The sequence below is a fragment of the Panthera tigris genome (genome assembly GCF_018350195.1).
Source record: "Panthera tigris isolate Pti1 chromosome D3 unlocalized genomic scaffold, P.tigris_Pti1_mat1.1 chrD3_random_Un_scaffold_91, whole genome shotgun sequence".
Taxonomy (NCBI): Eukaryota; Metazoa; Chordata; class Mammalia; order Carnivora; family Felidae; genus Panthera; species Panthera tigris.
The window spans coordinates 45,906-71,691 of record NW_024962170.1 but is presented as its reverse complement, the minus strand read 5'-3'; the positions used below and the strand labels follow the sequence as shown (position 1 = coordinate 71,691).

Genomic DNA, 25,786 nt, shown 5'->3' with positions numbered 1-25,786 from the left:
AGAACAATACCACATTTGTTTCCATGACTACAGCTTTGTAATATAATTTGAAAGTGCGAAGTATGGTGTCTCGAGGTTTGTTCCTTCTCATGATTGCTTTGGCAATTTGGGGTCTTTACTGGTTCTAACAAAAATTTAGGTTTTTTTTTTTTATCTCTGTGCAAAACTTCATTGGAATTTTTATGGGGATTGCATTGAATTTATAGAGTGCTTTTGGTAGTGTGGACATTTTAGCATTATATTTATTGTGGAGATCCCTGGATTTAGGAATTACCTGGAGGCTGTGTGTGAGGTCTACGTGTTTGTCTAAGATGACCTCCATCTCTGTGCTTAAAAATGTGGATGGATTATCATGATTCAAATGATAGAAGAGATACTAGTTTTGGCCAATAAGGTAAAAGAATGGTGGATATGTGCATTTTTCCTTTTTTTCACTGATGTATTCTTTAAAAATCAAAAACCTTTCCTGAGCACCAGCGAAGTTTCCGTAAGCTACGGACACTCAGTGTTGCAAGGACAAACAAAACTGTCAAGGTCGTGGGGCATGTTGGGTTTCCATGTGACTCACTATGACAGACAAGGAGGAGATGTTTCTTGTGAGGTATTCCATGGGAAGGATTAAATATTTGTACGCTAGAGCACACGGTTCTATGTTAACCAAGAGTCGATGACTAGAAGTGTGTATGTGCGCATGTAACTGTATCTTATGTTTTTTTTATATGTAGTTTGTGTTTTCATACATTTTTATATATACACATATATATGTATATGTGTGTATATATATAAGATACAAATCCCAGGAGATAGATCCTAGTTGTATTGTCATGAACAGTGGAGAGATGCATTAGATAAACCACTGGGGAAAATAATTGTGTGAATATTTACATATGAGTAGAACCTTGTGTGACACAGAGAAGGACTAAAGAAGGATCTGGTGTGAGTAATTATAAAACATTGCACACTGAGAAAGGAGGGCTTAGAGCACCAGGAACTTCTGGGTCATGGGACTGAGCTCTGTTGGGTAGTAAGGTCTGTCTGGAAAATACCTGTTCGGGTATTTTCCTGCTGGCCTGCCTCACAGCCCAGTCCTCTCAGTGCCAATGTGAACAGGCCACCGCTGACCCCTGTCCTGGTCACCTGCTGCTCTGACAACGCACAGCATCCCTAGAGGACACTCTGACCTTTGCAGATGGATATTTGAGCTTTCAGTATTCAGGGAAGGAGCATGAGTAGATCCTCTTCCGGGTGCTTGGGATGGAGACATTAATTTTCTTCAGGTCACTGACAACGTCCAGGCTGGTCAACATAGGGCTTATTTTACAGTGTTTACGTTCCTGGACATATTAGTGTTCCCTGACATTGGGTTTGCTTGCTGCGAGGGCCTGGCATCACTACCAGTCTCCGATCTAAATTTGTTTTAATGTTTATTTTTTTTTAAGAGAGAGAGGACAGAGAGAAAGAAAAAAGAGAGACATAGAGAGAGAGAGAGAGCAGGGAGGTACAGAGAGAGAGTGGGAGACGCAGAATCAAAAGCAAGCTCCAGGCTCTGATTCTGTGGCACAGAGCCCCAGGCAGGGCTTCGGCTCACGAACCACGAGATCATGACCTGAGCCAAAGTCTGAAGTTTAACCGACTGAGCCATCCAGGCACCCCTACCAGTCTCCAATTGAAACCAATTTCAAGGCCTCATATTTCCCAGGTTCACTCCCGGTTCATATGTGATAAAAAGTCCATGGGGGTTATCCTTGAACTTTGAATACTTTTTTGCGGTTGTTGCTGTATTGTGAGAGTCTCCTGTTACCCCACCACCTCCATGGTACAGGCTCTGGGGCATCTGAAGTCTCTGTCAAAAGACTACCTGTTCTCCGCAGAGAAGTATCCACTGTACTTAAATCCCAATCTGGGTTTTGACCAGGCCTTTATACTTAGTCTGGAATTTAATTTCTTCTCTGGTATAACTTATGACCCGTTTGCCTCTCTATTGGTCCGGTTTTGTAAGTGTTCTCAGGATGAACATTGATATAAACCATTATACAGTACAAGGGAAACTATCTTCTTAGAAATTTGTTCTCTGCTCATCCATCAAGGGAATTCAGGAAAGGGAATCCCACTCACATTCAACCCTATTATCCTTATTTGGTAAATGTTCCATGGGTTAGTAGTGAAAAGACAACAAAATGTCTAGATTTTTTCCGGTAATACCAGGGTTCTCTGGACAAGGTAGGATGGGTTCATAGGCTTTTTTCTCTAAAAGAGTGACATTCCTTTCAGAATCATTGCAGGCCGAGTGAGAGGAAAAACAAAGACAGAGAAAGCCTAGAACACATGCAGTTACAGTTTACTGGTCTCACCCTGGCAATTACATCGGCAACAGTCTCATTTCCAAATAGAGTCTCATCCTGAAATATGGGAGTTTTTAGAACTTTTAATCACATGAATTGTTGGAGACACAGTTCAACGCGTAACAATTAATATCCACAGTTTATTCAGAATTTCTTAGTTTTTTCCCTAATGTCCTTTTTTCTGTTGTATGATCCAGTTTATGATTCTTTGTGACATTGAGTTGTGAATTGTCCTTAAGCTTCTCTTACTGTGACACTTCTTCAGACTGTCCCTCTTGTTGGTGCCTTTGTGCATACTTACTGAGTGGGGGGTTATGCCTGACGTCATTCAAGCCAAGGGTTTACACCTGTTCCATGAAATCTCTGCACGGGAATGTGTCTCATCTGATTCCATTTATTTATACCATCAGTTAACAATATGGACGGCAGATACATGTGTAGACACTGAGTTACAACCCAATCCTTTTATGTTCCTGTGGTTGAAATCTTTCTAGTTTTGCCTCATGGGGGCCCTTTAAGTTGGCTCGTGAGCTCCTAGACAAACCCTGTCCTTGTGTGTGTGCTCATACGGGTATGTATGGTGGTTGTGCTGCTGATGTGCTTGCGTTTGTTTGGGAGACAATGCCAGACAATGACAGAGTGTCATTTAAGTGCCATTAGTATCATATAGAATAATTCTGTGGCTCAGAATGTTTTCCTCTGTTCACACGACTAATTCTTTTTCAGCGTTTAGCACCCCCACGACCTACAGATGTTTGCAGAGTTTTGCTTCTTCCAATGTTTGATATAATTATTAAATTATTTATAAAAGTGGCACCTCCTGGGTGTCCTCTTAGTTAGTTCCTGGTTTGGGTGATTATTTTAAACCTAGAATAAATATCCATGTGCCATGTTTAGGGTGCTTTCAGGCTTTTGTGATTAGGAATCAGTTGTTATAAACATTGAAGTGCAGGGTTTTTCCTATGGACAAAAGTTTTGAAACTTATCTTCATAATTTTACAATTTTAAATTGGCATTTTTTCACAAATAATAGATAAGAAGAAAAGACTAGCCGCTACCATGGAGATAATAGTACCAGATGCAAATAAGGCTGACTTATTCTTCAGGGACCACATGGGTAGAGTTCAGAGAAAAAATAAAAATGCGTCATTTATTTTTATATCAGAAGGAAAAATTGATATGATATGGCCTAGAAGTAAAATACCTCAGCTGATAAAACAAGAGATTTTTCTTCCATCAAGACTGTGTCGGAAGGGTTTTCTGAGAGTGACTTTGAGGACAGAAAGGACAGGAGGAACCTCACTCACGGGAGGTGCCCTTGCATGGACCTGCGTACAAGTCATCAGCCACGAATGAGCAGAATCACAGGCTAAGCTGAGGAGGCAACTGCTGATGTGTTTCCCTCTTTACAGATGAGTAACTAGGTTTTTGTCTCACTTCCCCACAGGCCTGGACCACTGTGTAAGCACTGCCACTGCTGTACCACGATGAGCAGTAATAATCAGCCTCGTCCTCGGCCTGGAGCCCAGTGATGGTCAGAGTGCCTGTGCTGCCAGACTTGGAGCCAGAGAATCGATCTGGGACCCCTGAGGGTCGGTTGCTATTATCATAGATGATGGTTTTGGGGGCCATTCCTGGGATTTGTTGGTACCAATCCACGTAACTACCAACTCCAGTGCAGGAGATAGTGACCCTCTGGCCCAGGGCCCCAGACACTGAGGATGGTTGAGTCAGCCCCGACTGAGCCCAAATCCCTGGGAAGAGAAACAACAGAGAGGATATTCCTGGAGTCTAGAGACAAGAGGAGGAATCAGGCCCACACCTGTGCTTCCAGAACCCCTTCCCGTGTCCCCACATCAAGTCACCTGTGCAGTGAGCGAGGAGGGTGAGGAGGAGAGGGGACCAGGCCATGGCGGAGGTCAGCACCGATCCTGCCTTCTGTTGCCTCACAGCTGAGCAGAGTCTCCCTTCACCTCTCCCTTCACCTCTTCATCTGTTGAGAGGGGGAGGGCCCAACCATGCAAATGTGACCCCCCTGTTTTCTGACTCCTCACTGACTTCTATGGGTGCCTCTGCCTGAGGATGTCAGGGGGATGGGCAGGGTGGGGGCAATTTCAGGGCAGCGGGTGGGGAGGTCACAGATGTGAGGCCTGAGCAGAGGGCACAGGCAGTGGCAGGTGGCAGTTCTCATCTCTGATCTACCGTGACCCCTCAGAAACAGGCCTTGAGTGCCCCTTAGTGTCCAGACACAGACATGCCATTGTATGACATGAGCAGAGCCCATCAGAGACCACTTCTGCCTCCCCACTGCTCTAGCCACTCTCCTCTAAGCGTTAGACCAGGTCTCCCAACGTGGCCCCCCATCACCTCAGGGCAGACTCTCTGTTCTACTCAGACTCCTGGGGGTGAGCTTGTCCATGGCTCCCTTGACAGTTCATGGATCAGGACTGAAGAGTTGTCTCTACACACATTCCTCTAACAGTAAATGTGTACCAATAGGGGAAGGAGTTAACTGGATATGACAGCGGAGGCAGGGGTTCAGGCACCCATCCCAATGCAGGAAGCAGCAGAGAGCAGAGGGCAGCTCCCATGGGGAACTTTGGCAGATGGGACCTGACCCTGATGAGATTATTCTTTACATGTGCTTCTTACCCAGATGGAGTGTGTTGATTCACACTCTATCCCGGCATCTATGTCAATGTGCTCATTGTCAGACGTCTGAGTCATTCCAGTTTTCTCTCCCAAAGTGCATCAGGAAATATCAGTGAGATGTTAAGGATCCCATTTGGGGCATCTGCTCTAGGATTCATGTATATTCTTTCTGAATTCCCTCCCAAATCCATGGTAGCTCTGTTCTGCAGACCTTGCAAAGGACCGTTTTCAGCCTATGTCTTCCCTGGTGGTCAAGAGGAACTTGAATGACTTTCTGGTCTTTTTATCTATGGCATCATCCTATGTGTCTCTTGAGAACAATACCACGTTGGTTTTCATGACTACAGCTTTGTAATATAATTTCAAAGTGTGAAGAATGGTGTCTCAAGGTTTGTTCCTTCTCAAGATTGCTTTGGCAATTTGGGGTCTTTTCTGGTTCTATACAAAATTTGTGTTTTTTTTTTTATTTCTGTGCAAAACGTCATTGGATTTTTTATGGGGATTGCATTGAATTTATAGAGTGCTTTGGGTAGTGTGCACATTTTAGCATTATATTCATTGTGGAGATCCCAGGATTTAGGAATTACCTGGAGGCTGTGTGTGAGGTCTAAGGGTTTGTCTAAGATGACCTCCATCTCTGTGCTTAAAAATGTGGATGGATTATGATGATTCAAATGAAAGAAGAGTTACTAGTTTTGGCAATAAGGTAAAGAATGTGGATATGTGTATTTTTTCTTTTTTTATTCACTGATGTATTCTTTTTAATTCAAAAACCTTTCCTGGGCACCAGCTAAATACCGGTAGGCTGCAGACACTCAGTGCCTCAAGGACAAACAAAACTGTCAAGGTCGTGGAGCCTGTTGGGTTTTCATCTGACTCACTATGACAGACAAGGAGGAGATGTTTCATGTGAGGTATTCAATGGGAAGCATTGAATATTTATAGGACTAGGGCACACGGTACTATGTTAACCGAGAGTCGATGACTAGAAGTGTGTGTGTGTATAACTGTATCTTATGTATTATTTATACGTAGTTTGTGTTATATATATATATATATATATATATATATATATATATATATATGTATACATATATATATGTGTGTGTGTATATATATATATATATATATATGATATAAATCCCAGGAGATATATCCTAGATGTATTGTCATGAACAGTGCAGAGATGGATTAGATAAACCACTGGGGAAAATAATTGTGTGAATATTTACAGTAGGAGTAGAAACTTGTGTGACACAGAGAAGGACTAGAGAGGGATCTGGTGTGAGTAATTATAATACATTGCACACTGAGAAAGGAGGGCTTAGAGCACCAGGATCTTCGGGTCATGGGATGAGCTCTGTCCTTACAATTCCCAAGCTTCTGCAGGTTCCCAAATGGGCAATCCCGTCTGGATGGGGGCCCCATCTGGTGCAGGTGACCCAGTCACCTCCAGTGCAGGACACAACTTCCCTGAGGGGGTCCCTCACCTGACATCCCAACAACACAACTATCTAAGTGATGGTGGGGGGTGGGGGCATGGAGTGATTCATGCTGAGGAAGCCACAGCTCTGAAGTAAGGACTGAGGTGTGGTGGTGCCTGCCACACAGGAGGTCGCACTTGGGGGATCAGAAGCCCCCGACCCTGTGTAGGGATGGATGGGGTGCCAGGCAAGCTCAAGTCCAGAGGGTCCCTCTCTGCTCAACTCTAGTTCCTTCTCCCAGTCCTAAGTGAGTCTGAACTCTGAGACAGCAGGGGGCGCTGGAGGTCTGTCCCTGTGCATTGGGGGAGGTGCAGGGATGGCTGGGGGGTGTCTCAGCTGGGCACCCAGTCCTGGAACCCTGCCTTGTACCCTCTGCTCTATGCTCACCGGGGCCCACGATTGGCTCCCCAGCCCCCCCCCCCCCCCTCAGCTGTCACCATATTCAGTGAGTAGGTTTCAGGACCCAGGAGGGGAGTGATTTGCATGAAGGATTCCTCTCTGCTCTCCAAAGTGGGGAGGGGATGAGAGAGGCTTTGTGCAGTTCTCTCACTGGTGGGCTCAGTCAGGGGCACAGCCTGGGCTGTCTCCACCTTGACCTGGACCCCTCTCCTCCTCACCCGCCTTGTTCTCCGCTTAGGTGACTGGCTGTGGAAAGCAAGGCGAGTGATTATGGGCTGGGGTGTGCTGGGCTCCTTCTTCCCCTCTTTTGAAGAACAAGCTGGAGGCATTCCCTCAGGACCTGCCTGTCCGTGTCTCCACTGCTCTGTTGCAGGGTCCTGGGCACAGTGTGCCCCGACACAGGAGGCCTCCCTGTCAGGGTTTCAGGGGCACAAGGTGACCTTCACCTGTACGGGAATTAGCAACAGTGTTGGAGCAAATTATGTGGGCTGCTTCCAAGAGATTTCTCTCAGCGTTACCACAACTGTGGTGCTCAGAAGAAATGGGCCCTCGGGGATCTCAGCTCGGTTCTCTGGCTCCCACTCTGGGAACAAGGCCTCTAGGACCTTCTCAGCCTGCAGCCTGAGGATGAGCCATATTGTTAGTGCTCAACATGGGGCAGAAGCATCAGTTCTGACTTACTGCTGCAGGCCCATGGGGACCTGAGACAGAAAGCTGTCTCTGTCACCCCCAGGACTGCCGGTGAGAAACAGACAGGGAGGCCTTGGAGACCCTGGAGGGTCTGAGGGTCTGACTCTGAGCACAGAGGAAATTTAAAGGGTCAGTGACAGTAGTTGCCTCTCATTTGTTTTTTCTTCCTTTCCTGTCTCCCTTTCCTGTCTCCCTTTCTTTCTTTCTTTTCTTTCTTTCTTTCTTTCTTTCTTTCTTTCTTTCTTTCTTTCTTTCTTCTTTCCTTCTCTTTCTCCCTCTATCTCTCTCCCTTTCCTCTTTCCTTCCTTCCTCCCTTCCTTTCTTCCTTGGATAAAGAGCTTTATTTGGATTAAATGAGAGCTGGTGAAAGAGAAGGGCCCAAGACTCCAGTGAGATTAGGTTCCAAAAGGGCAGGCAGAGCTTATCAACCCAATGGACTCCACCTCCCAGCAGCCTTCCAGTTAGTAGGGTCAATAAAGGCCTGCTGGGAAATGTATTTGCCAGTAAATCACCAACGTTTGCCAACCATCACTACAATGGTAGAGTTTCTCTTTTCCATAATTAAATCTCCACAACACCTCCCATGACACCACAAATATTACAAAAAATGTTTTAAAAAATCGCATTTGACAGATCTTATACTCGTCTTGAGTAGTTAGCTCCGAAGTCTCATCATCTGCCAAAAATAGTTCTACTAAACTCATTGGCTGAAACGTCCATCCATGTAGTGAGAAGACAGTCTTTGCTGGCCCATGGTCATTCTAATCCAATTTCCCCAGCCAGTAGGGCTGCATAGCAGAGTAAGGCTCAGATTGGGGGTGAAGGGGGAAGGGACGGGGCTAATTTTCTCCAGTATAAGTTCGCATCTAAAGCTTGGTGGGAGAGCAGAACCAGAAAGGCTTGAGGGAAGGGTCCAGGCCCTGTACTCGGTCTGAAGAGAAGGAGGAGGAGGAGGAGGTGGAGGAGGAATGCTTACCATGCTTGTTGTATTTGCATATCTGTAAGAACTTTCTTCATTTTCTTCCATGTCTTCTTTTCCATCTGTTTTCCATGCCAGGTGCCAAGGGATTCACAAGAGGAATGCCAGGAGCAGGTGGTGGGTAGGGAGTAGGTAGGGACCTAGGGGTTGGCCTCCCGGATGCCCTGGTTATGGTGCAGGATGGGGGTGCACTGGGGAGAAAGCTGGATTCCCCCGGGGAGCTGCTGCAGGAGATGGAGAGGGGCCTGGAGGGCAGGCAGGGTGGTCAGGTGGTGGATGGCAGGATGGGCACCTTCAGGGTACCTGACGTCAGTAGATCTGGATTTGGACCTGGCTGCTTGGCATTGGGATTCCACATGTTCAGGTGTTTCCTCCAGCCTTTACACACACCACCACCCGGGCTTGACTCACCCTGCCTCTCACCTCAAGTTCTTTTTCCTAAAAATAAAACAAATCTAGTGAGATAATTTGCATGTCACCGAGTTCACTCCTTCAAGTATACAACCCAGCAGTCTGTAGTATATTTACAGAGTTGTGCAAACATCATCATGATCGAATCGACAACATTTCCATCACCTGCGGAAAAAGCGCTGACCCACTAGCAGTCACGCCATTGCCCCTCTCTGCACTCACCCCTTTGTCACCACCGGTTCCTTCCTGTCTGCAGTGACTTCCCTCTTGCGCACATTTCACAGGTGCTGAATCACAGAACAGGTGCCACTGTAAGCACTTCACTCACTGGCATTAAGAATGTGTGCATTGTTGCGGGAACATCAACACCACCATCTGTAAATATATGGATTGCTTCACTTGGTTGCTTGTCACTCTTGTGCAGCGACCATGCCGATCTATCTGTATGGTTCCAGTTTTAATGGCATCGGCTGTCAAAACAGTAATCACTTACTTTTCCTTAGTGGTTTATACAATAATTAAGGATTTCATTCTTTTTCAATTTTTATCTTCCAATATCAATTCACCCCTTCCATGATTTATGTTATATATTTGTACATACTTCTTTTTGTTCAACAATTTAGCCAGTAGTTGCTGTATTCTGTTATGAAAAATAATACTGTGTGTTATGAGACTGTTTTTCTGGTTTTGGTGTCATGCATTTTTGCTTTACCCTTGGAGAGGATGCAGGCTGTGTCTCCTTTCCCTGGTTCCTATTCCCTCGTGCCTGGTGGATGCCAAATGTTCTTGCCCCTCATTTCCCTTGACTGAGGTGTTTCCAGAGTCCCTTCCTGACTTTCTCACCCCCTGTGCCCACAGCTCTGCAACTGAGACCTCCTGTCTCCCTCTTGCTCTTCCTGGATGCATGTCCCGTGGTCAGGGCTCAGGTCTCCCCACATGCCGGCCTGTGTCTTCACATTCAAGGGACTTTCTCCTCTCATGCTGGTTCAGGCCACTAGTCGCCTTCCCTTTCTGTCTCCTGCAGCTTTTTCTGGAACCCACTTTTCTTCCCACTGATGCTCCTGACTTGTAGTGTGAGCACGGGAGTGAAGCCGCCAGGGTTTCCAGTCTGAGCGCTTATTTATTTGCTGATTTTCACTTCCGGGTTGTGCGAAGTTGCAACTCGGTCCATCTCATGCTTTACGGAAGGTGTGAATTTTGTGTAGTTTCCTCTGTCTTCTTAATTGTTGGTGTGTTTTTAACAGCTGTCATGGGTATTTCCAATTTCTTTGTTTCTAAATTTTCCATATTTTTAATATAATGAGCACCAGAATTTTCCATATTTTTAATAAAATAAAATATAATTTTTATATATACTTTTATATATACTTTGACATAAAAGGAAAAGTTATCAGAGCTAAGTGCTATGACCAATACACTTCATATTTCTCTTCAACTTCTTATGAATACAAAAAGAATGTAACTAAAAACAGAAGTAAAGTGTAATAAGAAAGAATAAGGTTTTTATTTGAGAAATGATATATGTTATATAAAAGGCTCAGGGCATTTAAATTTAAAAATATTTTACTGAAAAAAACAATTCAGTAAAATCATCAGAAGTATGTAAAATAAAACGTATTATTTTAATAAAATTTTAAATAAGAGTTTTACTTTTTTAAATCCCTCATTTTTTTTTTTACTCATGTCTTTAATTATTTAAGCAATTACTGTTCACATTTGGACTTCTTTTAAGTTAATTCTTCTGTTCTCTTTTTTATGTGTACCATTTTTTTCTATATTCATTTAGTTTTTCATAAGTTAAAAATAATGAAAATAGTCCTAATAAGATTACCAAAAAAAGTAAAGTGCTGAATAAACATGTTGAGATGTGTGCAATTTGTATTTTAAAGGAAATTGTAAAATTCCCTGAAGTATATGAAAGCACATTTGAAAAAACTGGCGAATGTTTACTTTTGTCTTCAATAAGAAAACTAACCATAAACATGTTAACCTTTTTAGCTGGTGATCTCATTTCTATCTTCTATGTTTTACTTTGGATTCTGGATAGAAGATACTTTCTAACTTCAAGGAAGTTGAGGGCAATCTGACTATGTATTGAAGACAGGGCAAGACATACCAATGAGTTACGGAGAGAATGTGGGAAGTGAAGGGTCATGGAGTGTCTGAACTAGGGACATCCCGGAGGGAGTTTCATAAATCCATAGTGGGAGCCGTCAGCATGGCGTGTGCACCTGCAGCCACAGTCAGCTGGCAGATTTAGGGGGAGAAGAAGCATCCTGGTGGATTCCATGGGCGTGGGGAGGGGGCTAGTGAGGTGAGGAGACTAATCCTTGGTGGGTGATGAGGGATGGAGTATGGGGATAATGGTGACCCATGACTTGATGTAAGTGAGGAGGGACAAGGGGTATAAGGAAGTGAAGAAATCAGCAGGGAAAGGGAAAGAGAAAATGCAGTTTCTTTCCTATTCCAAAAACCCTCCCACTCACCTTCACCCTGGACAGGAGGGGGTGCTATCTCTCCCCCCCTGCCTCCTGCCTGGTCACCTTGACACCAAGGTGTCAAGAAAAAAAATTGGTTGTGATAATAGTTGAACTATTAAAAACTAGATGACAGCAGGGCTCCCTTAGCCTTTCAGGGGGTGTGATTCTCTTCCAGAGACTTCCTGCAAACTTCAGAATATAGAATCATTTTTCTTATGCCCCAGAATCTGTTTCCCAAGAACTATCTGGACAGTAGATCCTCCAGAGAAACATTCTCCTCTTGTCACTTATGTTCTAGGTTTTAGCCTTTTCCACTGAAAGTCATCACAGTGGACACCTGGGGACACAGGGGACTGTGGGATGGCTGTGGTGTGGGGGCAGGAGGGCTCTCCTGGAACAAGGCCAATGACCAAGCATCCCAGGTTGAGTCTCTGTCCCCGTGGGCAGCACAGTCCCCAACCATCTCTGGGCTCCAATCTGCAGCTGATACTGTTTGGTACATTGATTCTGGGAAAGCAGTCTCAGTGCTGCTCTCACAAGGCCAAGGCCCGTAAGAATGTGACATATAATCTCTCTCTGCTCTCAGGGCTGGGCTGTCACTCCCTTAGTGACACCCTCAGGCAGGGAGGGGGAACCTTTACAGCGAACTTTTTTATTCCAACCCAGAGCTACAAGGCTTGTGACCTCAGGGACACAGTCCCCCTTATCTCCACCTCTCTACCACTCATATGTGAGTTCTTTGATGGGAACTTCCGGGTCCAGGTGACCTTGGTAATATCATCTTGTGCAAAGTGTCTGGTAATGTTTTTGACTTATTTTCTATTCAGGTTGTTTGTTTTCCTGTACCTTGTTTGTTTGAAAAGTTCATTGTATGGTTCCTTCCTTCCTTCCTTCTTTCCTTCCTTCCTTCCTTCCTCCCTCCCTCCCTCCTTCCCTCCCTCCCTCCCATCTATCCTTCCTCATTTCTTTCCTTCCTTCCTTCCTTCCTTCCTTCCTTCCTTCCTTCCTTCCTTCCTTTTTCCTTCCTTCCTTCCTTCCTTCATTCCTTCCTTCCTTCCTTCCTTCCTTCCTCCCTCCCTTCTTCCCTACTTCCTTCCATCCTTTTTTCTTTCTTTCCTTTCTCATACACATTTATTTGTGCATTTATTTTGTACTGCTCAACTGTACAGAAGTTTGACAATTGATCTGAAATAAATTCTGTTTCTGGTTTATTGGTTTTCACTATTAGATTTTATTTTTGTCATTACTCTGGAGAAATGGTACACATCTTCTCTTATAGTATAGACACTGAGTATCAGATTTTCCAGTCAGTCAGCTCATACTACATATGAGTCATGGGCCGGGTGCTCTCCATCTGCTACAATGCTCCTGAACCCTCTGTGATCTTCTCTCATAGTCATTGCCTTTGAAGTTGGCCAAATATGCCAGTGCTTCTAATAACTTGGGGAAAAGGAAAGAAACTTTGCTCTGGAGCAACTACCAGCATTGGTAGAAAAAGTCCTTGTGAGGATTCCATCTGGAGGCCTGAGGAACACATGCCCTGAGCCCACACATGCCGGAAACCAGCTGCCAAACGGGAGATTTTGTTCAGATACAAGGGATTCAGGACAGAACCAAGGTGTTCAGGTCTCATTCCTCCCGTCTACTTGTCACCTCTACAGATATTCCACATAATCTGGCAGTGAGTTGGCTTCTGGCAGGTGCCTTGGGTGATTAACAATCTAGGATTATCTAAAAACAGACATTAGGCATGTAATGACCCAGACTGACCTATAAGTTCACCCATCATTACAGCTGGCATGGGTTTCCCTTACAGATTCTCTTACATGTTACTGTTGTGCCAAATGTGTTGCAGCTGTTGTTTTGTGAGGGTCTCCTGATAGGTTCCCTCAATCCCAGGGGACAGGCCCTGGCCTCTAACATCGGTCTGTACATGAAACTACAATACTGGTGGGGAAAGTATTTTCTGCCCTTGCACCCTACTCTGGGTTTTAATGTACTTATTGGTATTTTCTTGGCAATTCGTAGTTTTCTTCTGATGCAGTGATGTATCTATTACCTTTAAGCCTATTTTAAAATTGCTCTGCACATTAGGACTGATATAAAAAGAACACTGTATATAAATAAAGTGTATCAATGGACCCTTGCCTTTATTACAGATTCTTCTTCCACTGCTGGATAAGGACCCCCATGGCCTGTTATCTCCAACAACCTGGGCCCCAATTCACTGTACTGGGAAATACCCTGCTTGCTTTTTTTTCATTTCCTTAGACTCCCTGTTCCTCCTCACTTCTTTAAAATCACGGATCATCCTTATCATCATAATGTATTCTTTGTAACCACCGACATTAGTCTTGCCTGCCTCGCTAACAGCCCCCACAGAACCCACTATGCCACTTCCTCCCCAGCTGCCTGTGGCTGCAGGTGCACGTGGCCGTGCTGACTGTTCTCGCTCTGAATTTATGAGACTCCCTCTAGGGAGACCCTAGCTCAGCCACTCTGTGATCCTCCATTTCTCCCATCCCTCTCTGTAATCCATTGTTACGTCTTTCCCCGTCCACAGTACATAGTCAGACTTTTCTCGATTTCCTTGAAGTTAGAATGTATCTCCCATCCAGACCCCAAATTGGAAACAGAAGCTAGAAGATAGTTGCAGGAGCTCACCTGTGAACTGTTACAATGCTTATATTTTGTTTTCTTCTTAAAGACAACAACAATATGTTCACCACTTTTTTCAAACGTGCCTTCACATTCTTCAGGGAGTTTTACAATTCCCCGTAATATACAGATTGCACACATCTCAGGATATTTGCTCTTATTGTAATAGCGCTCCCACTGGTCTTTTTTTAAGATTTAAAAACATTTTTTTACATTTATTTTCAGAGGCGGGGGAGGGGCAGAGAGAGGGAGAGAGAATCCCAAGCAGGCTCCACCCTGTCAGAACACAGCCCAATGTGAAAACCATGAGATCACAAACCATGAGATCATGACCCGAGCCGAAATAAAGAGCCAGACGCTTAACCGAGCCACCCATGCGCCCCAGCACTCCCACTATTCTTAAAATAAAACTTGCTTCAAGCTTATGCATTCTTCGTTTGCTGACCAAAGATTTTTGGTCTATAGCAGAACTATCCTACTTTCCTTCAGATTTGCAGACCACTGGCCTGAGGAGTGAAGGACCAAACGCTCCCAGAGGATAAGTCAAACAGCAGATGTCAGTAAGTGTATGCAGAGTCATGTCTTCATATGGTTTATGGTCTGGGCACCTGCTTCTCCTGCACAGAGCCCCTACCATTTTGACACCTTCCCGTGGTGAACCCTCTGGCTTCACCTGGACAAGAAAGATGGGTTTTGAGACATCTGTCCATAGTCTTCCCAGGTTGCTGGCTTCCTTTCTCACCATCACTCGTCTCTCCAGCACTGATTTTTCAGTGACTATAGCAGAACCCGACTTTGGAACTGGTTCTTTGTCCAGTAACATTAGCACTTTTATTTTGTTCGTAATAACATTAAAATCATTTTCATTATTATTTTTTTGAGAGAGAGGAATGGAGAGAGAGAGAGAGGCTGCAGGGGAGGGGCAGAGGGAGAAGGAGAGGGAGCATCTCAAGCAGGCTCCATGCCTGGCAACAGGCTGACCTGGGGCTTGATCTCACGACCGTGATCCTAACCTAAGATGAAATAAGCAGTCAGTCACTTAACAGATGAGTGACCCAGGCATCCCTTCATTATTTTTTTAAAAGTGTTAATGTTTATTGGGGCGCCTGGGTGGCTCAGTCGGTTGAGCGTCCGACCTCGGCTCAGGTCATGATCTCATGTTCTGTGAGTTCGAGCCCCGTGTCGGGCTCTGTGCTGACAGCTCAGAGCCTGGAGCCTGCTTTGGATTCTGTGTCTCCCTCTCTCTCTGCCCCTCGCCTGCTCATTCTCTCTCTCTCTCTCTCTCTCTCTCTCTCTGTCAAAAACAAATAAACATTAAAAAAATTTTTTAAAAGGTTTTAATGTTTATTTACTTTTGAGAGAGAGAGACAAACAGATACAGACACAGAGAGACAGAGTGCAAGTGGGGGAGGGGCATAGAGAGGTAGACACAGAATCTGAAACAGGCTCCAGGCTCTGAGCTGTCAGCACAGAGCCCAAGGCAAGGGTTCAAACTTGGGAATGATGAGATCATGACCTGAGCCAAAGTCGAATGTTTAATAACTGACTGAGCCACCTAGGAGCCCCATCCCTTCATTATTTTTAACTTATGAAAAAGTATCATTATTTAAAGATTATTGAAATAATTAATAGAAACTTTAATTTATATTTCTGATGACTCCACTGAATTTTCTTATCAGTGCAATATTTTTAATCTAAATACCTTGAGCTTTCTATAAGCAGAAAGTTTGGAGGTCCCTAGAACAAAACCAAAACAAAAGAAATATAAAGACAGAAAAAGAGGAGACAGCTTTCCTGACCCAAAAGCAATAATTTCAGCCCCCAGCTGTTTTCTGGAATCCATACCCTGCAGGCTCTACTTGCCCAGTACACATCTTGCAGAACCTTCTAGGAAGCGTTGGAACAAATAAATACAACAACCTGGTCATAGAAGATTTTAAGGAAACAAAGGGAATGCGAAAACTAAGTCTCTACGAGGTCAGGAAACAGTCTGACCACATCAGAGACAAAAACTCAGTGGTGTAACACCCAGTGTTGTTTCAAAAGTAAAGCTGACCTAAAGCACATTCTTGAGTTGTTTTTGCAGGGTTCAAACCGCGCCCCAAAGGGTTAATGAGGTTAGAACTGTCCCCAGCAGGACCTGCACTGACACCCCTTCTTTTTTCACAGGAAAGTCAACCTTCTGTTTCAGAGGCAAACAGCAGGCCGGGCTTGGCAGCCTAGACCAGGTACATCCTCCACCAACTCCACCTGCTCAGATGGACCCCGGCGTGTCCTCCAGGGACCTCCGCCTCAGGATGATGTTCAATCTCCGCTCTCGGAGGAGCACAGGCTTCAGCTAACACCTCACAGGATACACACACAGGCCCGTGCTCTCAGGACCCCTGCACAACCTGGTGCCACCTTACGTGGGATGACAAAACTCCCTCTTCTGGGTCTCCATCCTAACCCTGAATCAAAGGAACCCACTCCCCTCCACTCAGGGAGTCACAGCTTTGGAAGTTACTCCCCTGATCTCCTTACTGGCTGCAGATCAAGATTCCTTTGTGTGACGTCTAGTGCAGCCTCTCCCCCTGTGACTCACCAAGGAGTGAACTCATGGTGGTTCTGTGACACTTGGACCTGATACATTTCATCCCTTAACAAGAAAACCTGGCTTATTCTCCCTACTCTACCTGTGGTTTTAGTCACATTTATTGAATGTATTAATAAGAAATTGCCAATACATATAAACTAAATATATTTGATCGTTTTTACTCCTTATATCAATGTTAGAATCCAGTAAAAAATAAAAACAGTAATTAACTTAAGAAGTATTCTTTAAAGGAGGTTCCCTTTTGATATGATTTTTTCACATTTAAACAAAATTTTCATGAGAATTTCCGGATAGCTGAGGTGAAATATCCATGACAGCTCTTAAAAACACCTGCATAATTAAGAAGGCAGAAGAAACTACACAAGACTCACACTCTTTTAACACATGAGACAGACCGTGCATCATCTTCACACAGCATGGAAGTGAAATAAATGAGGAAGTAAATGCAAATGCAAAAGTAAATGCAGGGACCCTGGTGGCCTTGCTCGCACACTCACACCACAAGTCATGAGCTTTAGTGGAAAGAGAAGTCAGTTCCAGAAACATCTGTGAAGAGAGAAGGAGAAAGTTAGCAGCAGCCTGAACCACCCTCAGAAGAGAAAGTCCCCTGAGTGCGAAGACACAGGACAGAGTGCGGGGAGACCTGACCCTGACCACAGGATGGGCATTCAGGGCGAGCAGGAGGGAGATAGGAGGTCTCAGATGCACTGTTGTGAGCAGATGGGCAAGAAAGTTGGGAGAGCAGCTCTGGAAACACCTCAGTGATGGGAAAAGAGGGGGAAGGAGACAGTAAGCACCTGCCAGCCACGAGGGATAAGAAAGAAGAGAAAAGAGAAACAGCCCACCTCCCTACCACAAGGAAAGCAAAAATGTATGATACAAAAACTAGAAAAATTGTCTAATAATCACATAATAATTTTCATAACAGAATGGAAGAGTCACTGGCTAAAGTTTTGAACAAAAATGGAATCTTCAAAAGTATACACAGTTTAAAAATGACAAGGGGGTAACAGATATTGGAAAATAAAAATTAAAAAAATGAAATCTGTAGTTACTTCATAGAGCGCTGAAGAAAAATAAATTATGCTTATTTAGACAGCCTCTTATTAAAATGGGAATCTTCCAGATCAGTTAGCACGGCATCCATACAAGGGTGGTTTGCAAATAAGTGAAGAGGGGTCCATGCCATGGAGGATAGGCACCAGGTTCTGCTTCTGAGCACACAAGTGAGACACCTGCACAAACCTCTCGCTCCCCTCCTGGGACAGCAGAGTGGAACCCTTCATGCAAGTCATTCCATCCCCTGGGGTGCCGGAACTGAATTTGGGGAAAGCTGGATGTGAGTTGGGGCTGGGAGGCCTCTCCTGGGCTGCAGTGAGCACAGAGCAGAGGGCACAACGTAGGGCCCCAGGCCTGGGTTTCGAGCTTAGACCCCCACAGACTATCAGGGAGAATGTGACCTGAGCACAAGGGCAGAGGGCACATACGCCCCTCCACAGCATCTATGTGGGAGGCCTGAGGGGAAAGCCAATCTCTCTCTCAACTCAAGACATTTCCCACTCTTGCAGTTCATTCCCTATAACCCTGTGCCCTGACCTTGTGTGTGTGTATGTATGATTTAAGTATATATATATGTGTGTGTGTTTGTGTGTGTGGTCATACATATGAAACACAAATTACTTACATGAAATATTAGATATGGGTATACATATATACACACTTTTAGCCAACCACTCTCACTTAACATAGAACTGTATGTCCTATTCCTACAAATGCTTACTGTTTCTCTCTGAACTTCACATAAAACATCTGATCACTGTCTTTCATAGTGAGTTAGATGAAAACCCAACAGATGTCCATGACCTCACAATTCTGTTTGTTCCTTATAGCACAGTATGTGGAGCTTGTTGATACTTAGCTGGTGCTCAGTCAATATTTTTAAATTAAAAAATAAATCAGTGAATAAAAAAAGAAAAAAAATATACACATATCACTTTCTTTAACTTATGGCTAAAACATATATCTCCATTTTATTTTGGGCCATCATTATCCACCCAGATTCTTACCCCCAGGCATGGGTGTCATCTTAGACACATCCTTATACCTTACTCATAACCTCCAGGTAATTCCTAAATCCGGTGCTTTTCACAGCAAAAGTAACTTTAAAATGTCCATGCTACCCAAATCAATCTATAGATTAAATACAATTTCTATGAAAAGTCCAATGACATTTTTTCACAGAAATAGAAAAAAGTCCCGAAGTTTGTATCGAGTCAGAAAAGCCTCCAGGGGCCAAAGCAATCTTGAGAATGAACTGTCGCAGGGTGTATGGCCAGAGTCACAAAAGATGAGTCCGCAAACGAAGTGCCGTTAAGTGAAGGTCCTCATACTCGAGTCGGGATGAGGCCCCAACTCTAGAATGAAGCTTCTTTTTATTAGGATAATTGCTAAAGACTATGTACATAAAGTCAGCTAAGCAAGTGTGTTACTCAACCTAACGGTCTAGCTTTTCAAGGTTGAATTTCCAGTTAACTGGTTTCTGTATCACTAGGAAGGGTCAGATGTGAAGGAGGATCCACCTTGGACACGTTCAGCTATGTAAACATGTCCTAAAGCCTTGCACCTTCTCCAGCCCTTCCCTTTTGAAGTCTTTTCCTTGGAGGCTTCTCTCCTGCATCTCCCACAAAGAACAAAGCTGGAGTCATCATACTTTCTGCTTTCAAATTTTGTAGTCATGAAAACAGTGTGGTACTGGTGTAGAATGAGACACATAGATAGATGCCACAGGAAAAAAAGAGACCAGAAATAAATGCAAGTTCCCCTTGACCACCAGGGAGGATGTAGGCTGAAAACAAGGACTTTGCACGGTCTCTGGAAGAGAGCTAACGTGGATTTTGAAGGGGATTCAGCCAGGAATGTGCATGAATCATACTGCAGATGCCCCAAATGAGATCCTCAGGTTCTCACTGGTGTTTCCTGACACATTTTGGGAGAGACAGCTGGAAATGCCGGACCCCGTGCAATGGGACACATTGATACTCATGCCATGGTGGGCAGCGTGCATCCACATGGTCAATCTGGGGTAAGAAACGCAGCCCAAAGGACGCTTTCAGCTGGGTCAGGGCACACCTGCCAAGAGCCGCTGCAGGAGCTGCCCTCTTTTCTCTGCTGCTTCCTGCGTTGGCACGGGGTCCTGAGCCCTGGTTCCGCTGCCATTCCAGGTTACCCATTCCCCTGCTGGTGCACTGTTACTTTGGGGAATGATGAAAAGGTCCTAGAAATGGATAGTTGTGACGGTTACATAACACTGCAAATACACTTAGCGTCTCTGAGAATGATTAAACTAGTAAATTTACCGTTATGTGTATTTTTGTAATTATTAACTAAAAGTTGAAAATCAAAATTATATTTAAGAAGCTATAGTCAAACAAATACCCTTGCCACCCTTATATGTGCTCCCCTATTGTAACTCACCCCAGCACTAACAAGTTACAGCAATTAAAAAATTTGTTTTCTTGCTGCAGATTCCACACGTAAAGGAGATGGCACAGTATTTCTCTTTCTCCGCTGGGCTTATTTCACGTAGGGCAATGTCCTGCACATTCGTCCAAGCTGTCTCTAATGACAGGACTTCCTCCTGGAAAGACCCATGGGGTTGACTTCCTTTGTGCACACATGGGGGAGATCCTGCTCCTGGTACCCCACCGCCTTCCTACTACTGGGATCACTGATGAGGAGAGGAGAATAGGACACAGTCAGTGCCTTGGGGGCTCAGGGCGCCAGCCACAGGGGTGCCCATTGGGCCCTGGTGGTGGCAGCTGTGGGAAACTCACATCTGAGGGATCTACTTCACCCACCTTCCCGAGAGCAGGCTCAGCATTTTGGAGCAATGGTGGTACTTCCTCTTCACCCTCATAAGCCCCACTGGGAGGTTTGCTAACCTGACACCCAAAGCTCCTCCCAGGGCTAATCGCCATCTCCTGACTTCACACCTGAAGGGCAGGTACCCAGCCAGTGCGCCAGGCCAGCGGAAACACACAGCGACTCAGTCAGCCCTGAGCACAGGAGCCTGGAGGGAAGGGAGGGCCTCGGCTCTGACCCCAGGAGATACAGAGTACATATTGTGGAGGACTGTCCACCAGCCAGGATGGTGCCTGCACTCTGAAAACTAATTTGATGTGCCTTTGTGAAGAGAACAAAAGCCAGCTCAATAGGCTCTGATATTTACACGTGGCTGACCAGACAAAGTGTCTGTGTTATCATCGTTATTTTGTTGCCTTTTCTGTTTTTAATTTCCCTGAGAGTTCTGATACGTTGCATAAGAAACTGGGAAGAAGTCATTCAGATCCAGAAGCCACTGACAGGTACAGTCAGTGTGTATGCAAGTTATTTCAAACTTCAGGAGAGTCAGAATGCAAGGGTCTGACAATTAATGAAATGGGTATAGGACATTGGGCAGGTGTCATTATGGCTGGTGGTCACAGCAGAGGGTCCAGCTCCTCCCAGGCAAAGGCTGTCATAAATGCTCGTGCAATACAGGGTCCTTAGGAAGGTTTAGCCTGCACCCCAAGATATCTCAGGAGAACATGGTGTGTGCCTGAGACCCCTGTGGCTGGATAGTGTGGAGAAAGGGAGGGAGAGGAGAGGTCACCCGGGGTGCTCTGGGCCCCATGGAGGGAAGAACTCTTTTAACAAATGTGAATTTATCCATTCTTCTTAAGCTGGTAGATACAGGGGCTGAGACCCAAAGCCGCTACTCCTCAGCTCCTTCCCTCGCCTTCCTGTCCCCAGGCCTAGAGGTCTATCAGTGACAGCCAAGGCCAGTCCAGGGGTCCTGGGTCACAGAAGCATGGACTGCATGGTGGTCTTGGGAAAGGAGGGGATGAGGTCACTGGAGAGGGAGCTGCAGGTCAGGAATATGACCTCAGGGAAAAGGATCTGGAAGGATAGACAAAATCTGAGTGAACCATTGATTAGAGAAGTCTTCCTCCTTCCTGCCTTCCTTCCTTCTCCTGTGAGAACTGGGCATGGATATCCTCTTGTGTATTTCCTTATTTTTAATGAGAATTTCATTCTCCACAGGGATCACTGCTGGGATCCCTGCTATTCCCTCCATTTGTCTCAGACTTTTAATCCCAGCTGTGCCTCTGGTCAATGCCACTCATTAGAGATTTAGCTCCACAGCAAATCCTAGGACAGAACTTGGGACAAGGAGACCTGGAAGATGTCACTGGGGGTCAGCTGGAGAAAGATGACAACAGAGGAAACAGGGAAGGGGGAATGACACATGTCCCTGGGTGGGACACAGGGAGGTGACAGAGTGGACCCTCAGCTATGGGAGATGGAGGGATGTTCCAGAGGGTCTTGTGGAAGGAGGCTGATGCCCAGAGAGACAGAGATGCCCTGACTGACACAGGTGAGGTCAGGTGGGAGAGCAGGTGGAGGGCAGGTGAGGGGTCTGCTGTCCCCGCGTCACATGGCAACCATGATTTAGACAGGTGTGGAAACATCACAGACGACCAGGGCTGAAGGATGCCTTTCCTCCCCCATAGGAAGGATGGGGGTGTTACTGTAACTCCTTGACTGAGGGCTTAGTCTGCACCATTCATTCGTTCATTCATTCATTCAATTCATTCATTCATTCTTTCATTCAACCCACATTAAAGTAATTTCCGCAAGTGTAAGATCAGTGCTCATCACAGTGTGAAATAAAATATGATTTTTATTCATTTCAGAGTTGTGGTACACTGTCTGTTTCATATGATGTGCAAGGTTGCTGTTTGCCTTTCTCCTTCTCTGTATTTGACAGCCAACTTATATTACCCAAAGGTTCCTACCCAATCGATTTGTGTCTATTTATCAAAGGAATCCTTGATACACTGGGAAAAAAAGGATACAATTGTATATGCACCAAATGTAAAATATAAGGAGGATCTAAAACTTAAGACAAAAGGAAGAATCAAAAGGAGTAATTGACACATCTGAAAAATACAGTGTCAGCTTCCATAAGTCACCATGAAATATAGAAATAATTGACGAATATCATATTGCTTAGAAATAGCAACTGAAATCGTAGCAGTTTGAAAACTAATGAATTTATTCTTTATTTATCATAATAAACTGGGGAGTCACACTAATCAGCCGGGATCCCTGACCTTGAAGGGAGCCCTGAGCCAACCCAAGAAACTCTCAGATATTCTTAAGGCACCCCAAGTCAGAAAATCCTTCCCTGCTGGGAAGGCCTATGTTTCAGGAAGGATTGGAAAACTGGAGGTGGGAGAAGAACCCAGGTCCCTGGAGTCCGTCACGAAGTTGGAAGGGACAGAAAGATCCAGCTAACCCCTAGTGGCTTTTAACATGAGTCAGAATTACAAACAAATGCAACAACACATCAGTAATTAAGGGTTTTTAAGGGAACAAAGGGAATACAAAGGTTAACAATCTCCACCAGGCCAGGAAAGTGCTTCACCACATCAGAGACAACACAGCAGAGGGCAAACTCCCAGCGCTGTGTCAGAGGAAGCAAGGCCCTACATTCCTTTCCCCAGGTCAGGAGCCCAAACCTCCTCCAGTTTATACTGGCTCTGGGAGCAGGCCCCTGGCCCCTTCCCCTTGCGGGACGGTTACTTCTGCTTCGTTATAATGTCAGTCTCCACACGAGGAGGAGCGCAAGCTGCACGGACATAACCTAGGATGCAGGTAGGGTCCTGTTTTCTAAGTGTGCCCGTGAGACACGATGGCCACCTTTCGCAGGGTGACAAAGTCCCCTTTCTGAATATCGATCCCGATGACTAAATAAAAAGAACCTGCTCACTCCTGCTCTGAGACTCAAGGCTTTGCATGTTATTCCTCGTGATCTCATTATTTTGCTGCAAATCCAGTTTCCTCTGTGAGACCACACACCTGGCAGTCTCTAAATTTCACTCTGGGTGGAAAGAACTCAGCTTAGTTCTGAGACAGCAACTTCATTTTCCTCTCCCTGTCTCTCTAAGTTCTATTACTTAAATATATAAATTATAATATATGATACGTAAATTGCAACATGGAACATACATATAATGTGTATATGCAATCTGTAGTGTTTTATATTATATAAGATACCTATATTTAATAGTTATATAATACAGTTACACATGTAATAATTCAACATAACATATTACACATATTTAAAATGTGTTTATATATTGCTTATATATTATACATACTTTTGTAATATGTAATATTTATTTATAATAAATATTTTATATATATATATATATATATATATATATATATATATATTTCTTTTTGCCCCTATCAAGGACCCAGATGCCCTGGATGACAAAGTAGCACAGTCTGACAGAGGCCCTTGAAGGAAAGCTGGAGGCTACAAGGTGAGAAAGAATGGGGTGATGACTAGCCATGCACAGACGATGGAAAGAAAGCCACGTGAATACTTTCAGGGGAGGTTGCTCCCCTACCTGCCAACCCAGCATCTTTTCTCTTCAGCCCTAAAGCTAACTCCCTGTCTGTGAGAGGAGGTAAAGAAAGAAATCAGGACAGGCCAAGGAAGCCCCAAGTTCTGCTGGCTGAGGATATGTTGCTGGAATTCCCATCCTCCCCTCCCCAGGGGTCCCTTGCTCTAGAACCAGAGAATATTGCAGGTGATTTTTTCATTATGCAAACTTCTCCAGGTGTGGGATTACCTGTCCTTACCTGAACACCACCTGGGCATTGACTCCTTGGGGTTGGAGGATGAAACATGGGAGTGAGGGAGTCAGAGCTGAGGGCTCATGTGGGTCCCTGCAGGGTCACACTGCCGTGAGGACACTGCCTGACGAGTGTGCGAGAATTATTAGAGTGGTTCCCTAGTTGGTCAGCTCCAGAAGCCTGTCCAAACAGGACAGGTCCCACAGTGCCACCTGCTGGGCTTAGACACTAAGTGGTCTAGTCCTTCTGACACCTCCCAACACCCCTGGAATGGTGTCCAGACTTTTGCAATGGGATCTAGAATGGTGCCATTGACGAGTGCAGAGGGATGAAGAGGTGCCCTCTGTGCTTTTTTAGGACTGGTTGTATTTTTTCCAGGTCACTAATGACCTCCATGTGGTTAAATACATGGTGTATCGATTGCACAGTGTTAATGCTACCAGGTATTACCTGACATCAGAATTTGCCTCTTCGAGGTGCCTGGGGTCATAACCAGTCTAGTGTCATCTTGAACCTAATGAAAGACTTAAAGTTCTTAGAGTTCCAAGGTGGTTCACGCCTCAAAATAATTCTACTTGGACTTGCCTTCCAGTTTGACCATTGTTGTTGTGGGTTAGATTCTCCTGCTAGGTCCCTTCAACCCACACCTTAAGGACTTCTGATGCTTGTCTTTGCCATGAGGATAGAATGCTGTCAGAGAAATGTGTCTTCTGTTCCTGATAACTTTTCTGGGTTCAAGTTTCCCTTGAACTTTAGCCTGACAAATGCTTATAAATTTGACACTCTGATATACTTGATATATCAGTTTTATAATTTTATTCAGTATGAGTACTGGCATAAACAAAACGTTAATATAAATGGAGCCCTCTTCCCTTCTGAGGGGTTCTCCACTTCTCTTTCACTGAAAATGTTGGAGTAGTAATGACCTGTTGCTCTACATGCATTGGACCCTAACCAAGATTTTTTGTTCAGCACTCCATGGAATTCATGAGGGTTGGGTGTTTAACATCTCAGTCCAAAGAACAGACATTTATCCAACATCTTTCCAAACAAAGAACCAGAGGGGGTGAGCAGTAGACCTCTTTGGATTATACTGGGGGCAGTAAGCACTTGGCGAGACATCACTGAATGTGGAGATGGATTTGGATGGTGTTGGTTATATCTTCACAATATTAAGTCATCCATCTTATGGACGTGCTGTCTTCCCATATATGTAAGTCTGCTTAATATGTTCAGCAATCTTTTGTAGCTTTCCGATTCCAAGGCTTTTGGCCATTTGGTTAAGTTCACTCCTAAACGTCTTGTTCTTTTTGATGCTGTCCTGAGTGGAGTAATTTTGTAGTATCCTTATGGGCTTCTTCAATGTTGGTATAGAGAAGGCCACCTGATTAGTCTAGAGAATTACT

The 25,786-nt window shown here is 44.7% G+C and overlaps 1 non-coding gene and 2 gene segments (V, D, J or C); all 3 read right to left on the bottom strand.

Moving 5' to 3' along the window:
- Nucleotides 1-3,704: 3,704 nt before the first annotated feature.
- On the bottom strand, nt 3,705-4,330 carry LOC122236243. The segment is given in 2 exon segments: nt 3,705-4,096; nt 4,208-4,330. Coding segments are annotated over 2 exon segments (438 nt in total).
- A 4,356-nt stretch (nt 4,331-8,686) lies between these two features.
- LOC102964770 overlaps nt 8,687-25,786 on the bottom strand; it is a 28,777-nt gene continuing 11,677 nt past the window's right edge. The window contains 1 exon segment of the V gene segment in view: nt 8,687-8,791. Within this exon segment, the coding sequence occupies nt 8,687-8,791 (105 nt within the window).
- Nucleotides 9,337-9,440, bottom strand: LOC122236250. The gene has a single exon (XR_006214333.1). It is a non-coding gene; the product is annotated as a U6 spliceosomal RNA (small nuclear RNA).